General features: G+C 35.9%; 1 protein-coding gene across 1 annotated transcript in view; it reads right to left on the bottom strand.

Annotated features, from left to right (window-relative positions):
- LOC137390641 (zinc finger homeobox protein 3-like) overlaps positions 1-16,346 on the bottom strand; it is a 60,526-nt gene that overhangs the window by 34,444 nt on the left and 9,736 nt on the right. The window contains 6 exon segments of the mRNA XM_068076968.1: positions 86-234; positions 1,212-1,295; positions 1,557-1,802; positions 8,632-8,740; positions 10,550-10,690; positions 11,741-11,890. Coding sequence (XP_067933069.1) covers positions 86-234; positions 1,212-1,295; positions 1,557-1,802; positions 8,632-8,740; positions 10,550-10,690; positions 11,741-11,890 — 879 coding nt within the window.

The raw sequence follows: 16,346 nt of genomic DNA, 5'->3' as shown, positions 1-16,346 counted from the left end.
TAAGGTTTGACAACTCCTGAAAAGCTATAGAAAAGACAACTTCATAGAACATCTCTAAAGATTACAACTGAATTGACTTGCTTACCTGAAACGCAACCTTGGTCTCTGTAGGTCTAGCATGGATCTCTTTAAAGTGTACCATTAGTCCCTCGTCTGACTTAAAATACTGATTACAGCCTTTCTTCCAGCAGAGATAACCAGGCCCCCTTGGAGTTGGCCTCATCTCTAAATGACCTACACAAGTACAGACTTTACATAAATTTATTCTAAAAAAATGCAATAAATGTGGGCTTAATAATTCAAAAATATTTCAGGCAATCTTTAAAATGCGCTAAACGAGCTAATTTAAATTGTAAAAATTAAAAGCTTCTGTGTATGAATTGAAAATATAGCAGCAGGTGGCGACAACAATATTTCCTGCTGTTAAACGTCGACCAATCACATGCTTACCCACCATACACCAACTTGCAACTCGCCTATCATTTGCCTACTCACCGTTGACAAAGATAATCTAACAATTTATAACGATAGTTATTTGCCAATTTTATACTATTATATGAAATAAAGATTTCTGTTATTTTAGTAGCTCACAGCATTGCAATAAAATTGTAAAAAAATACTTAAGATTTTGTTGCACTGTAAGAAGTGCCATGACCTGAAAGCTATAGATCTGCAAACTACATATATTATCTGCAAGATGCAACATGTTAATAGGCATAAATCAGGTGTTTAATCAAGCCAAATTAGCTCGGAGTGGCAGGACAACGGTCAGAAGGTCAGAAGAAGTGGGTGGTCAGAAGGTCAGAAGAAGTGGGTGTTGTATCGTTGTCCGTGTTTCAATTGCTCAGAAAAATGTTTTGAACAAAGTAAGTAAAAAGATTTATTACCATCAACATGACGGTAATTAATGTCATCTTACAAAAAAACATGGAATTTGAATCACTAGGAACTAAAGTTGTCCTACTCTGTATGTAGTGTGAAATAATTCCAAATTAAAAACAAAGCACTTGTTGTTTGCTGATTTTTACCAGAAAATAAAGCTGAGTAAGATACATTGTATGTCATACCCAAGCAAAAAAACTGAACACGATAAATTATAAGCTTTCGGATCTAAAAACATCTTTTGTAAGTTGAAGCAAAATTTAGTAGAAATACTCGAGTAGAGAGTCCGTGGTACTTGGATGCAGTCAACTTACCCACAATGCACTTACCGAGATCACGCTGATGCTGACACAACTCCTCAAAGTCTTCAAATGTGCGTGTGCATGTCTGACATCGGTAGAGCTCTGACTCCACTAAGAATATAAGAACACTAATCTTGAGTGAAAGGTAAATAATCGTAAAAGGAAAAATAAAAATACAGATATATTATGACGTGTTTTCAGAGAAAGCTGTCATTTCAAGCGAGTGCATACAAAAGCCAGACTCATAAGCTTGCATTTACTGCCACACACAAGTTATATACTCTATCGCATATTGTGTTAAATATTTGATTTGAGCAACAGCTTTCTAGATAAAGTATTAGTTGCGTTTCCTTGCAAAAGAAGACAACTCACGATTAGTTCTACTTTTACTATTTGCGGCATCCAACATGGTGAGCAATTTGTGAGCAGCCTCTTCCTTAACATGATGGACTGAAAAGAGGTGCAGTTCTAGGTTAGTCACGTCAGCAACACGGTCAGAGCATAGAGGGCAGAGGAGGCTCTTGCTATGCATTGTAGCCACATGCTCTTTCAGGAGTGCTTCCGTCTCAGTGACGAATGAACACTGCTGACACAAATGCCTTTTCTGTGTACATCCGTCTATAACAAAGTTGCATCTAGAAAATTCACTTGCATGCATTGTGATTACCACAGACATGTAAATTCACTGATATAATGAGAGTTGAGCGCAGTGTGGTGGCAGATCCGAAACTGTAATGAAATCGAGGCATGACAGACACGGCTCTACAGTTGAACATCTTCATACGTAACACAATTATTAATTTTGCAATTATCGCAGAGAATGATAGTATTCAATAAGCATGTTTACTGTTTGTCACGCAAGAGCCTCGCCCAGACAAGACACCTGCAATGAACGTTTCTAATGTATTCTTATCTCTATCTTCAAAGACTTAAATCGATTATATAACTATATTCAATCGCAGAGAATTAGTATGGGTCGACAGACACAAGGCCGCTCGTCATGTTTGTACTTAATTTGTTGTCTTCAATGATCTCATTATCTAAACTTTTACATCCAAACTTCAAGCACTAACATGGAATATATGAGCTCCAGCAGTGTACAAACTGGTGTTTATCTCTGTGGTTAATGTACAGAGACTGTGGCCTGTTAATGTTACACTAATGAAACTTACAATCTATGATTTTAGTTTATAGTCGTAACTGCTGCTTGATAGCAGCAATTTTTACTAAATGCCAGATTATTGCAATGACTAAATAACTAACCATTGGAAGAAGACAACTCCAATCCCGAAAATCTTGTCACCGAATCTAGAATCAAAAAGACAATTGTTTCCTCACTACATTGCAATAAGTCGGGATTAATCCCACAATACATCAGTGAGCATTGTTCACACTATCACAAACCCGACAGCGTTTACATCGGAGAGTAGTTCTCGACAACTAGTTCTCGACTGAAATGATGAAATACTAGTCCCGCAGAACATAATATACTGTAGATTAGTCAATCACGATACCTAATCACCATCGCCAAAGTGTTGCACATAGCACAGGCTCTTGTGGAGTCTCGGAAAAGTTGTAGAGCTGCAATGTTTCCTGACATATCTGCATATCTATAGATAATGGTATAAATATATACACCTTACATATATATATCTATAGATATCGATATAGATCTATATACCTGACATTTCTCCTAGGCGGCGTCTCTGGTTTATGGTGCATATAGTCAACAAAAAATCACTGAGAGGACAACTCCGACATACAGCTCCGACATAGCAGAGCTTAATGACTACGAAATTACAAGGCTGTAGACTAATTCTGCTAGCTAGTAAATTAGGATTGAGTAGTTGGCCTACAACTAGACTGACTCAGATCTTGAGTCGGCGGTGAGTAAGATTTCTCATGATAGTTCTTCATCAGGATATCCCGAATATATCAGCCTATGTGTTCACGCCATTTCTATCTAATCGTATTTAAATAATTAAAAAAATCTATCATATTTAAAGAAATGGGCATTTCAACTCATCTGGTTATCAAACTTATGAATAGAAAGCAGTGATGCAGGAGAGCAGCTCAGCATTTAACTATTCCATCAGATGTGTATCTAACCCGTGAATATTCTTTCTCGATATCTCAGCCTTTGATTTCTTGTACACACATATGCAAAGCATCAACCAGAGGACACATTTATTACCCAGCCTGCATCAGCCAGCCTGTGACCACTCCTATGGAATACAATCGAGGAGCTGTCGAAAGCTAGGCAGCAGTTTAAACAATTAACTGCAAATTCCGATGATGTAAACATGAATTAGGAGGCTTGAACTTTGTGACATTTAATTTGAGATCAGGGTTTAACGAAATTAGAGAGTCTGCTACTAATATTAGTTGATTAAATGTTCGATGTCGATAGCCGAATGGATGGCGCTGAAGAGCCTAGTTTACGTGAAAGATGATAGCGAGACTGCTTATTCGACGCTAATTGACTAAAATCATCTTCAACCTCGCCATTACACATTACTCTCTGTAAATTGTGACACTTTTAAATATCTAGCGTATGATTAGAGAACAACTAATGTTAGGCTACAGATTGCTGTGCTTGAAGTAGGAGTACGGAGGAGCCACCCCTAAAATACGAAGACTAGCTAGGAATTCAGTCTATTGATTGGGCTACCGATAACTGGCTTGAGGCTTGCGTAACCAGATCAAGATGCTGCTGCTGTAATGGATATGACAGCGATTTTTTCAGCAATTAGGTTTGTAATTATACAGAAATGCAAGATGGCCTGCTCCTTATTACCCATAATAAACAGCATACACTTCTAATTACAGTATCATGGCTTTGCTTAAGTCTTGGTTCCATCCTTATTACTGCATGACAAGCTGATATCTTAAAGTACTGCCTCTCCGCTCTTACACAGGTATATTAAGTTGTGTCATACTTTCAAACTAATAAAGAACTTGCCTTCGGTTTCCTGTCTGTCTATTTAGAAATTAAGTTTTATGGAATGACACATCTAGTAGCCCATCAGGCAAATAAGGGTTGATCAGTACTACAAGAGCTCAAAAAAGTTCTCCATTGTATTTTTTGGCCAATCAAGAGGTGAGAGGTAAGATGGTTTGCTAATAAACCGTAAAAAATAAGTATGTGCATAATTAATCTAAAACTCTGAAAGGCGAATATGACGAGTTTGAACCCTGCATGGTATCATCTTTTTTCCCAGCTTCCAACAGTGGTTTCACATGGATGGATGGACAAACAGACACAGCTGTTGTTATAGTAAAGATTGTTTGTGAACTGTATAACAACCGCTAGATTATGACAGTCCAAGTTATCTCCCCTATTAACACTATATAGCAGCAAGAACTAAAGCAGTGAACACACAAAAAGGAAACTCTCGCGGAAGGTCAAATATTATCATTGATAGAAAGTTGTGGTGTCAGCATAAGTTTAGCTATAAAACTATAAATTCATTGTCAAGAAGCGAATAACATTCAAAGCAGCCACAGTTCACCAGATGCCATACGAACTAGCGCTTAGATGCTTTGACTATTACCCTAGGACTCGACAATACCTGTCAGATAGTAAAGATACCAGGATTGACTGCTGATCATGATTGACCACAAGTAAGACCAAAAAGAAATAAATGTTGTCAGTAGAAATTTAATTAATCAGCAATCATAAACAGCCATAAATGCTTGACAAGCCAATCGCGACTGAAATAAATTAACCAGTGATTCTAGAACATTTTGTCTCATCACTAACCGCTGTTACGTAACTTCAAAATTGTTTAGCCCACGGCTACCTTTATTGTTTGGGTAAGACAAAAGTTTTCAGCTCGAATAAATATGCCAAATGCTGTGGTTGGCATAGAAACAGTTTGAATGAGATATTAAGAGACATCCAAAGTCTAAGGAATAAGAGGTGACAGAGTCGGCTGTTCACTCTTACGTAATAAACTCCGAGTTGAATATTAAATAACTCTCGCATCTTCAAACAATCATCTTGCCCTAAAATCTTTCTAGAATCTTCCACAACACATTATAATCTCTCAACACTTAGAGTTTACTCAAATCACATTGTATGGCTACAGTTACCGTAAAACCTTTATTTGAACAACATGACACTCTATTCTTAATTCTTCCCTTAGAGTGACGCTTTATTAGAGGTGACATTCAAATAAAGGGTGGCGTTGTATTTTTCAAACACCTCGTCAGAATGTTGAGAAGATAAATTCAACCCTTTCATGGGCAAACCGAACGTTGCCTATATCTTGCACTCTCATTAGCGGGGTACGACATTAACCCTGTTGGATGCAATAAGTTTGCTAAATTACTTCTATCTTGTCATAGATATCTAAATATCCACGAAGAAGCTGATACATGTCTCATCCAGTTGATATCTATGGCTTGCAATTAATCAACGATGATCTTATAGCCTGCGCTGCAATTTGTTGAAGCTGTAAAGTTTTTATTTTAAATTTGGAGGCATATTTTCATTTTATAACCACTTTTAACAAGGTTGCATAAAAGCTTATTGCACTCATGCATATGTTTGCTACAGTTTGCAGCCGAAACTGGCTTTTTATGTGCAATAGAACTGGAGTTACGAGCGTTGATTTATTGTAAGCTGAGTTCAGATTACCACAATCATGCTATCACATGGTATGCTATAAATCTGCAAATTTATAAGTTTTAAAATAATAATAATCCATCAAACGCTACAAATATATAGTCAAAACAAGTGACATAAACAAACCATAATTATAATACATGCCGAAACCAAAAAGTTAATATTTTAAAACAAAAATATTAGCATCGTTTGCTCAGCCAGTTGCGTTTGGAACCATTTCATATTCTTCTGGCTGTTTGATACCTTTCACAATGTCTTCTGACCTTAACCGTTTTCTGCACAGCTCAGCTAGTAGATATTAGCGTTCGAAAAACTTTGTAGCAGAGCAAAACTATTCCGTATTGCCCTTTTGAATAGAAACTTCTAGCATGAATAAAAGAGAAACCGCTGTAATCAGAACAGCCTCAAAATGTTAGCCTCAAAATACGTAGCAGCAGATTCAATTGTGAATGCAAAAACTCTTGTCTCACACATCGAAGCATCAAGACTGCGTTAAAAAAGAACTACCATTAGCCTCATACAGTAACTAATTATTTCTATGGTGTTGCAATCAGAGTTTTTAACGAAAAAAAAACCTAAAGATTTGGAGTTGGAAAACGTTGTTAGAAAATCAATTGTTGATGTAATCGAGACATAGTTGATAGGGTTTTGTGAACACTTTTCTAATGATCACTTGATATTATAGGTTGTAAATATTAAGAATATCAAATAGCATCAGTCAAATAGAAGTCGTGGTCAAATAGAAGTGGTTTTTAATTAAAGGGTGGCGCTCTATTTTTCAACCTGTTTCCGCGTAGCTGCACTCAAGTAGAGGTAGCATTTAAATAGAGCTAGCGTTTAAATAGAGCTAGCGTTTAAATAGAGTTAGCAGTCAAATACAGGTTTTACGGTATGTTTAACAGCTTATGTATTTAAATTTATTTCAGCTGAATTTAATCTATTTCTAACGTAGTGTGTTTTGCTGTGAAATATCTGCAGTAGAACCAGCAATACCTCCAACACCTTTTGGTTACCAAAATGTCTGTAGAATTCTAAGTTATACAAAACAATAACTAACAATAACTCTATATAAATATTGTATGTAATAGTACTAAAAATAACATAGTCAGCTTAAATTGAGACAAAGACAAACAATGAAAACTAAGCAGAGGGTAAAAGTTAAGTAAAGAGCTCTTTTTGACAAAGTAAATGAGCACAACTGCATCTATCAGACCTCATCAACATACCTCTTAGTCTCAGGACAGATGGAACCGTAGAGGTCACGGATTAAAGTTTTCAACGCTACGTATGTTTTACTCAAGGTACACAGCATTAATACTATATATCAATGATGAAAACATTACAATACCTGTACAAACATTTTATTTAAATCTTTAGTATAAATTAACAATAATAAACTATTACAAAAATTATGTTAATATTTGGTTCATTCAATCTCTAGACCTCAAAGTTTAAGGAATAAATTTTAATGATATGTTAATACTAGTCTTCTCATAGTGTTGAATAATTATACTAATAATAGATACTAATAGCGACGATGATAATAACAATGAATAAAAACTATGAATTTATTGATCTACATGTATAATAATCAATTTTTCACATCAAAGTAGGCTAGTGACCAAGCCAAATAACTTAAGTCAAATGCTGCCAAATCATCAAAAGAATTACGAGTAGAGACAAGCAGGCCCAGACTTACAGTTGACTCTCTGAATGAACTTTGACTCACTATTAAAAACAGAAGTACGTTTACAGATGTTTTTAAAATTTCGTCAAGTCTAGTTGGCAGTCATCCAAGTAATTTGATTATATGTGAGAAACGAATGTGACAGTGACCAGGCCAACCAGAAGCAGGTAAAAATCTATTGTTATCATATGAAGGATTCTGCTGTATCATTGTATCAATTCTGTAATTTCTTAGAATGGCTGAAAAACCCGACCACAAGTCTCAGCCAATGCAAGATTTTTGGCTCCTTCTGGAATGTCCTGCATGTTGGCAACTAGTAGAAACAACTAATATTTTCATTGAGCAGGTGAGCTTACGTCTTTGTGTTAGATGCACACCCTAAAGTCATCGAAATATCGTTGGATCAATTGAAATGTTTACATGATGACGCTATTAAATTGGGCAGGCTGTCCAACCAATGTTGATTTAGAGATGTACTTTGCGAACGCTGCCCAAAGCAGCACCAACTGATTGCTTCTTTCAAGCAACATCAATTGTATCAAAAACTAATCTATCAGTGACCTACAGTAAGAAGTCTATCAGTGACCTACAGTAAGAAAATGAAACAAAAACAAGACTCGATACCGCTTAAGCATATCATATGCCTGTGAAACAGCCAGAGCTACATACTGACATGTAAGAGTTTAACGTACTTAAGAAAAACCACTGGTCTAACTTGCTTCAATAACCTCTCCTAACCCTGTGACCATATCAAAGGCTTGTGACATTGAAATACCCCAAAAGAATTTAAGAACGACCATATTTTTTAAAAACTGTCAACAGTTAAAAACTACTAGCAATATTATTATGACATAATTAAATGATGATATAGAGTTGCTAAAATAAAAAGGAATAGTTCCTTGGCAGTTTGATGTGCCCTGTGAGAGATCATCATGTGTAATAACTATACTGTATATATAATTATTGTGCGATGCTAATGGGTAGTTGATTGGTGCAGATAGTCGTGTGCCAGGCTGCTGTGCCACAAGTCGTGAGTTCAAATCCTGCAGAGTGTGATTTTTTTCAAAATTTTGGCCTAGGTCCTTTATGGACAGACAGAGCTTTTATTGCAGTAAATATAATAATATTACCTGTAGAAGGAAGGATATCTGGAGAACCAGGTCGGACGGTAAAACTGCTCCAACCATCTTTAAACAGCTGTTCTATTTGAGAGGCATGGTACATCCTAACATGGTTCACCTGTAATATAATCAGTTTTCACTGTTATCCAACAAAAGTTTCTATGAACATCATTGCTAGCATCTAGAAAAGCGCTTTACTGATGAAAACTAACCTTGACCTGCTGACAAAATGAAAAGCAGAGCGCAGCTGAAAGTTGGTTAAAGTGCTGATAAGAAAACCAAAGTAGTTAAAATGGTCTGATATTGTCATTTTTTCAGTTATTTTTACTAAAATTCTGACTAAACGTTTTCCCATCTGTAAAGTTATGTACTAAAACTACAAAAGGGTTTGTTTTCCTAGGTCTGCGTTTTGTGCACTAGGATACTCAAATATCACTAACTAACCAAACTACAAATTTTTAACCACTTATATAATATAATACAACATAATACATGTATAATATTCTACGAAAGACTAATAGAAAATGAATAATAGAAATGAAATACTTTTGCATTTCTAGGTTAGTTTTTTTATTGTTCAATTTTTATTAAAAAATGGCTATTGTAATATTTGCCGATGTTTAAAATATTGCCATAGTAATTAAAATATCTCAAAACATGAACTTGAATTATTTCGTAATATAAAATAACAAAAATTAGACCTGCTAAGAGCAGCCAGTATGTAGATAAGCATTGGTAGGATGCAATAGTAAACAGTCATAGAGATGTTGTTTCACAAAGAACAGTAGAGAGTTAATGCGCATGATACAAGAAGTTATTCTACAGGAATTTACTTTGGATTAGAATATAATGCTGTTTTTACCACAACCGGTGTCAAAAAATGTTTTCATACTATGTTTTTCACCAGCAATCGATGATTCAAATGTGGGTCAGAAATCATCAAATGAAATTTTGTAATGTTAAGAAATGATGTTCGTTTACTTTGAGTTGCGTTCGAACCCGTGTGGCTGTTACTCACAAGATTTGGATAAGATATGAGCTCGTTGGCTTTTGAGGATACAATTTTATAGCTGAGTAGCGAAAGCTTCAGGCCATTGTTCCAGATATTACATACTGCTGAAACTTTTTTCATGTGAGAGAAAATACTTGGTGGCTTTCGCAAAAGTGCATTTGTTTCCAGGTTTCCGTTTGTTACTTGGTTCTATATATCAAAGAAATGACGGCATTAGCGACCTTTTTTTGCAAAAACATAATAAAAACTGTTATTTTTGACTAGTAGCATCATTGCTTTCACTGCGAAAAACTAACAAAACCACAAAAAAGTAACATATCCAAGAAAGCAGAAAGACCTGGGATGCATTCTCACATCCCACTAAGACTTTTGTGGAACTTCCTGAAACATGTTTATCTTTTTAGATATAACCACACAACATTAATTATTCTTAGTGCATCGAAATCTTACTCGAAGCAAAAAATTGTGGTAATGGCTGGAACAGTAACAACAGTATAGTTATTTGTTCCTAATAATAAGATTGACTCATTATATACTGTTAATACACATGTAAGAGCACCTCACTCTTATTCACTCAAACTGTATTTACCATGAGAGATCAATTATACTGGTCTATGGTTTTGCGTTAGTTTAATAAGTATACTTCATCTAAACTGTATCTAAAAAAATAAATTTTATTTGATTATACATGTATATGGAAACACCAGATTTGATTATACATGTATATGGAAACACCAGATTTGATCATCTGAATTCTAGAACAGATCGAACCCCTTCGTCATTGACTCAACAGGTTTTGATTGTTAAATTAAAACTGGATAGCTGTGGAATATAGGCAAAAATTTCAGATTAAAAAATACCAGTGTCAGCTGGGAGAACCAAACAGGATACAGCGTAAGAGGATTTTTCTCTCACCATAGCAATCTTATTGGATGTGACTTCAGAGCAAACATGACAGCAATAGTGGTATCGACTAGTGGTCTCATCCGATCGCCTCAGATGCACAAAGAGGGAGGAGCCAATCACATGACTCAAGGGCATAGAGTGAACTCGCATCTAAAAAATATAGAATGTGTGCTCCAAGTAGTACAGCATAAGGAAAAGCATAATCAAGGAACTTGCCAAGTTATAAGACCAGATTTCAACTAGCTGCGGTTCACGGCTGAATGTAGGACAATCTCCAGAATGCTTAGCTGCAGAGTTATAATATTTGTCTGTTGGTTCAAGACACTTCGTAGGTTACCTTATTATAACTAGTACCCTGTCAGGTGTGTCAATAATGCGCAGAGAATAGCTATGCGCAGAACTACTCTAAAGTGCTAGAAGGCAAATGTTTAGCGCAAGTGGCAGTGGGCCATACTGCAAATCCAAATGCAGAGAGTTCAAACCCTGTACAGTGTAATAGTTTGTTCCAACAGGCGTGGACAGACGGACAGACATAGCTCTTATTATAATAAAGATTATTTGTGACCCGAATTGAAACCCAAAGTGGTCATACTTGAGCAATACTAAGGTCAGTTGCAAAATTCAGAAAATGAGAGTTTCATTACATTATCTTTTTGATTTTAGTTTGTTACCTAAAATTTCTGATCGTCCAACTTTTTTGCTTTGCGACGCTGCCTAATTTTAATCAACTTTGGGATTAACTTTTTTCTGAGCAATATTTTATCGACACGATTGGTCATTAAAATTTACCATGACAATTGTATTGATGCAATGGTTCCCAGTTCAGGACTATATTTTTACCACTCTTCTAATAAATAAATCAAAATTTAATGAAACACAGTAGCAGGTTTAAACTGTGTGTCGCAACAACACTGACATAACGGAAGCAACAACAAAAATGGTTTCATCAGTCTAGAAATGAACAAACTTTTAATAAACACTAAATTTTTACTGAGTTAGCACAGGTGATAATTGAAATAAAATATTTAGTACCTTTAGAAGATAGACTAAACAAAATCTCACTTTGGTTGAAAAGCTTTTTTTGAAATACCCAATTATGAAGACCTGAAAAAACAAAGGTCTAATCTTGTAAAATCCCCTTTCAACACCACAACACCAGCCAAGAGAGGGAAACAACTCACAAGACGAGACCAGACATACCTTGTGTACGCTGTTGGACTGGTACGTGCAGACATTGCACACTATATGAACCGGGTTAGGCATGTTGAGATACCTGAGACGCCACTCATTCTCGCTGCCTCCTTCCCGGAAGTGATTGATGAGCTGTACTCTCTGGACATGCTTGTCTGTCTGCAACCAATAACACTAAAGATTGATATCAGATAGGTCATGATGGCTGACTTGCATCATTAGTGTAAAATAGTTTTTGTTTTGCTTGGCACAGAATGTCTCATCACTTTCCTTAATGCTATCAGCCAATTGGCCTCAGAACTAAAATATAAGAAGGGTCTCTGACCATCAAATTTCTGCTTCTACACAACGCTAAACAAGCATTGCCAATCATTTACTATATACCAGGTTAGTGGACTAGTTTTTTTAGACTTTCAAAGGCTGCAGACAAGCCTGAAAGATATCTATTAAGGGTTTGCATCAAAAAACACAGGAGCACATGCTAGGGTTCAATACACTTTTAAATCTTTCGCAATCATCTTTCGCAATAACCTATAAGGATACTATCTAAAGCGATGTTATCTTTAATATTTTGAATCCCATGACAAAGCTTTCTCATCAGAGAGCTCGTCATTTTGATTAGCGATCACTTGACAACAACAGCTACCGTAAAACCGCTATTTGAGGGCCACCTTTATTTGAATACCACCTTAATGGAAGGCCACTATAGAAGAAGGTTTAAAAAAATACAACGCCACCCTTTAATTGAACACCACCTCTATTTGCCTGCCACTTGGACATTCTTCCATCTTTACGAACTTATAATAGAAAATGATCAGTAGAAAAGTGTCCACAAAATAGTACGCCTACTAATAATAACTCGGTTACATGAAAAACATTTAATTTCTTCATTGTTGCTGTAGTGGTTGCCATGATTTTAGTGGCGGTGTACCTGAGAACATCGATCATCACAATCATCAGAACTATACTCTATTCGAAGTCACTAAGGTCTAAACCATATCCATTATTTTCAGATTCGTCCATAACGTCGTTTACAATCTTACCTGAAGGATTTAAAGTGTTTTGATGAACGATGAAAACACTCTTCAGGAACACTTTTTATCGTACATTCTAACATTAAAACATTAAAAATGTCTTTAAAAGTTAAAAACGTCATGTTTGTTTTCTAACTCCAAAGCATTCTGGTTTTTCTTTAAAACTTTAAAAGCAACTAAATCGAAATACTTAATAACAGCACAATGCTAATATGTTACAAAGTAATTTCTTGTTTAACTTTATCTAATACTTCTATGTTCATGCAAAACGGTTTAGCAGAAATGTTGACGTCGACGCCATTAATGCCGATCTGCTCGAGGTAGAGTAAAAAATATAGGCAACATCAGCATCGCTTCACCCATAAAAGGGTTAAATTCATCTTCCTAAAATCCGGACGAACTAGTCGGGAAATACAACGCCACCCTCTATTTGAACATCACCTCTAATAAAGCGTTACTGTGTGGGAAGGGCTTGAACAATACAGCGTCACGGCGTACAAATAGGGGTTTTACGGTATATTGATGATCTCAGACCCTAAAACTTTCACCTTCGTCTTGATTTTACATTATTGAAGATCGTAACATTTCTAAAGAAGTTAACAAAATAACTAAATGCATTTGTTATGCAAATAATATTTTTAATATAAATTTTGACAGCATATAAATTATTTTGTTTAATATTAGTGTTGTTTACATGCCCTCTCTACTTCCTATTATTAACCGAGGCTGGACATAACAGTGGAGCAGTTTAGGGCCTGATGCCTTCTTGATATCGACTTTTTACAACATTTAAACGCGATGTTGAGAGCTTTAAGAAACAACTCCCCATAACCATGGCAATGTGATGTACAAAAAGCAATTTAAATGCTGAGAATTTTTTAAAAGAAACTGTGTACTGTTCGCTCTAGGTCAGCATAGCAGCAGGCAAAACCTGTTTAGATGAACCCAATTTAACAAAGAGTTCTATTAACAAGGATAACAAGCTTTACTGGGTTAGGCCATGTTTGCTGGACTTCTTATCTCTGTACACACAACACCGCTCCACTACTGACGAGCTTTTATCAAGGTCTACCCGAGCTTTTATCAAGGTCTACCCGATTTAAGAGCTTAACAAACAGTTGAAAATATGATCTGCCTAATTGTAAGGAGCAATTAAGAACAGTGGACTCTTTCATATGAAATGGAGGGCATCTGATTGGGGCAGATAAGTCGACTGAGAGAGGGTACGACTGAGTATGGATACGACTGAAAAAGGGTGCGATTGTGTTCTTTATCCACACATCAACGAGATTTTCATGATAACTATCGGAAATATATCCATCGTCGGATTGGGCACACAATAAGCATTCGAACGGGTCTGCATATGTCCATCAACTTGGAGTTACTTTCTCCACGCCATTTTCACATTCGGCGATTTAAGAGATGGCTCACAGAAACTTTAAAAAAACAATTTTTATTGCACATTTATATTCATTTGTTAAAAGTTAACATTTTTGTCTTATTATAGCTGACAAACAGGTATTTGTAGATCTCTCAGGGCCACAGGTTTAATACTGCATCTACACACATGAGCTGATTCAATGTCAATCAACTCCTGTCTTAATTTATCCTGATTTACCAGAAACAAGACAAAAACTATCTTAATCGTCTGGAAATTATGAGGGGTACATGATTAAAATTTGAATACCACACACGTTAACAATATTCAAGTGTGTGCCTCTCAGTGTAATATTAAAACCATAGCCTGAGACTTTTCTATGTAGTTATAGTTGGAAGCCTGTGGTATTAAAGTGGTTGTTTGGTATATAATAATAGATGTTTTTATGCATACCCTATAGTGGTAAACATGAGCAATCCAAAAGCACATTGGATACGTTGAAAAGTTTAAGTTGTTCAACGGATCATTGCTGCACCCAGTTTACGGAATAAGCAATATCTCACCTATTGAAGTGATGCTATTCACAGCACCACAAAAATATTAAAATGATTTATATTGCCCACCTCCGTTTTTCCTTGCCAAATTGGTTGAGCCCCACAACATGTCCTTGACATGTTGTGACATTTGTTATGTCTCCGGTCATTTGTTACGTTTCGGCTTTATATTGTCTAACGTTTGTACGTGTGAATTCATAACGTTTGTCAAGGCACGAAGTTCGAATAAATCTGCTAGCACTAATTACTCATATAAAAGTTTGTTGGGTATCAAAATCTCATCTAAATATTATATATTTAGTAATATATAATAATATTATAGACTGTATTATAGAGATTATATTATATTAGTACTCTAGCAGTCCAGTGGGCTGTGAGAGATTGTCAGTGGAATAGCTATCAGCCCAATTATTTTGAAATGCGGCAAGATGGTTAATCTATCATACTGAATGTTGTGAGTTCAAACCCCGTCTGACACAATCTTTTTCCAACCTCAAACCTTGGTTTTAGATGAATAGATGGATGGAGCTGTTCTTACAGAAAGGATAAATACTATACTCAAACTCAGACTTCTGCTCTCAGTTGATTCTAAAAATCAGCTCCTGAGCACACGGGATACATAAATGCTACTAAAAATACAACAACCAACATTCCTAACTATCAACATGAATTGTCCCGATGTAAATAAAGGCATCTCAGCGTGAACTAATTAGAGAGCAGGCAGTAGCTCTGCGGGAGATGAGGCTGTGAGGTAACGCCAAGCGCATTGTTTCGATATCACGGAGCTCATCAATGACTGCCCAAGGACAATCGCTACTGAACAATTTTTCCTTCTATTCCAACTCAAAGTAATAGTCATTGGCAAATTTAATAAGAAATAAGACCAATTATCTCCTCATTACTGAAGCTTCCTGAAGCTTGATAATGTCTACAATAAGGAGCGGCAATTAATTCTCCATTATCGTCATCAATTTGGCCTTCCTTTTCGGTAGCGATACTAACTAATCTCTAGGGTCTAGTAGCGCTGCCGACCAGCGACAGCTAGGGTCAGTGATGAGTTATACATGGCGAGAGAGTTGCAGAATAATCACGTTTCTGATTGTTAAAAGGGTCACAGTCTTAGCCTCTATACAAATGTCATTTTTTTGAACAACAAAGCAAACGCATAAAACAGTGAATGCGCTATTTTTAGAGTACTAATTGCCGTAATGACGTTAGCATATACAAGCAAGAATTGGCTGGAGGTGACATGCAAAATGGAGGTCAGGTGAGAGGACAGACATTTTATGAGCCCCTAGAAAAAGGCCCTCAAAATAGATGGTGCATGTACTTTCTATTTCAGCAATAATTAAAACCAGAAATCGATTCTATGACTCCCGAAGTAGTTAAGATGTGATAACCGTGAATAGATCTAGAAATACCTGATTTAAAATACTGCAGACGATCTAAGAAGTAATTCAATGCAGATCTTTTGTATTACTTAAATGTTGATTTGTTGAGGCCTGTGTGTTAATTTTATTACAAAAAAAGCGAATAAATCATGCATGCGTTTATTTTCTAGTATTTATAAAAGAATATTTGATTAAACAAACAAGCTTAAACCAAACCATTGTTTTACTTACTAAATTAATTTCTTAGTGCTAGTACGT

The sequence above is a fragment of the Watersipora subatra genome, chromosome 3, assembly GCF_963576615.1.
Source record: "Watersipora subatra chromosome 3, tzWatSuba1.1, whole genome shotgun sequence".
Classification (NCBI taxonomy): Eukaryota; Metazoa; Bryozoa; class Gymnolaemata; order Cheilostomatida; family Watersiporidae; genus Watersipora; species Watersipora subatra.
This window is presented reverse-complemented; position numbering and strand designations above follow the sequence as displayed.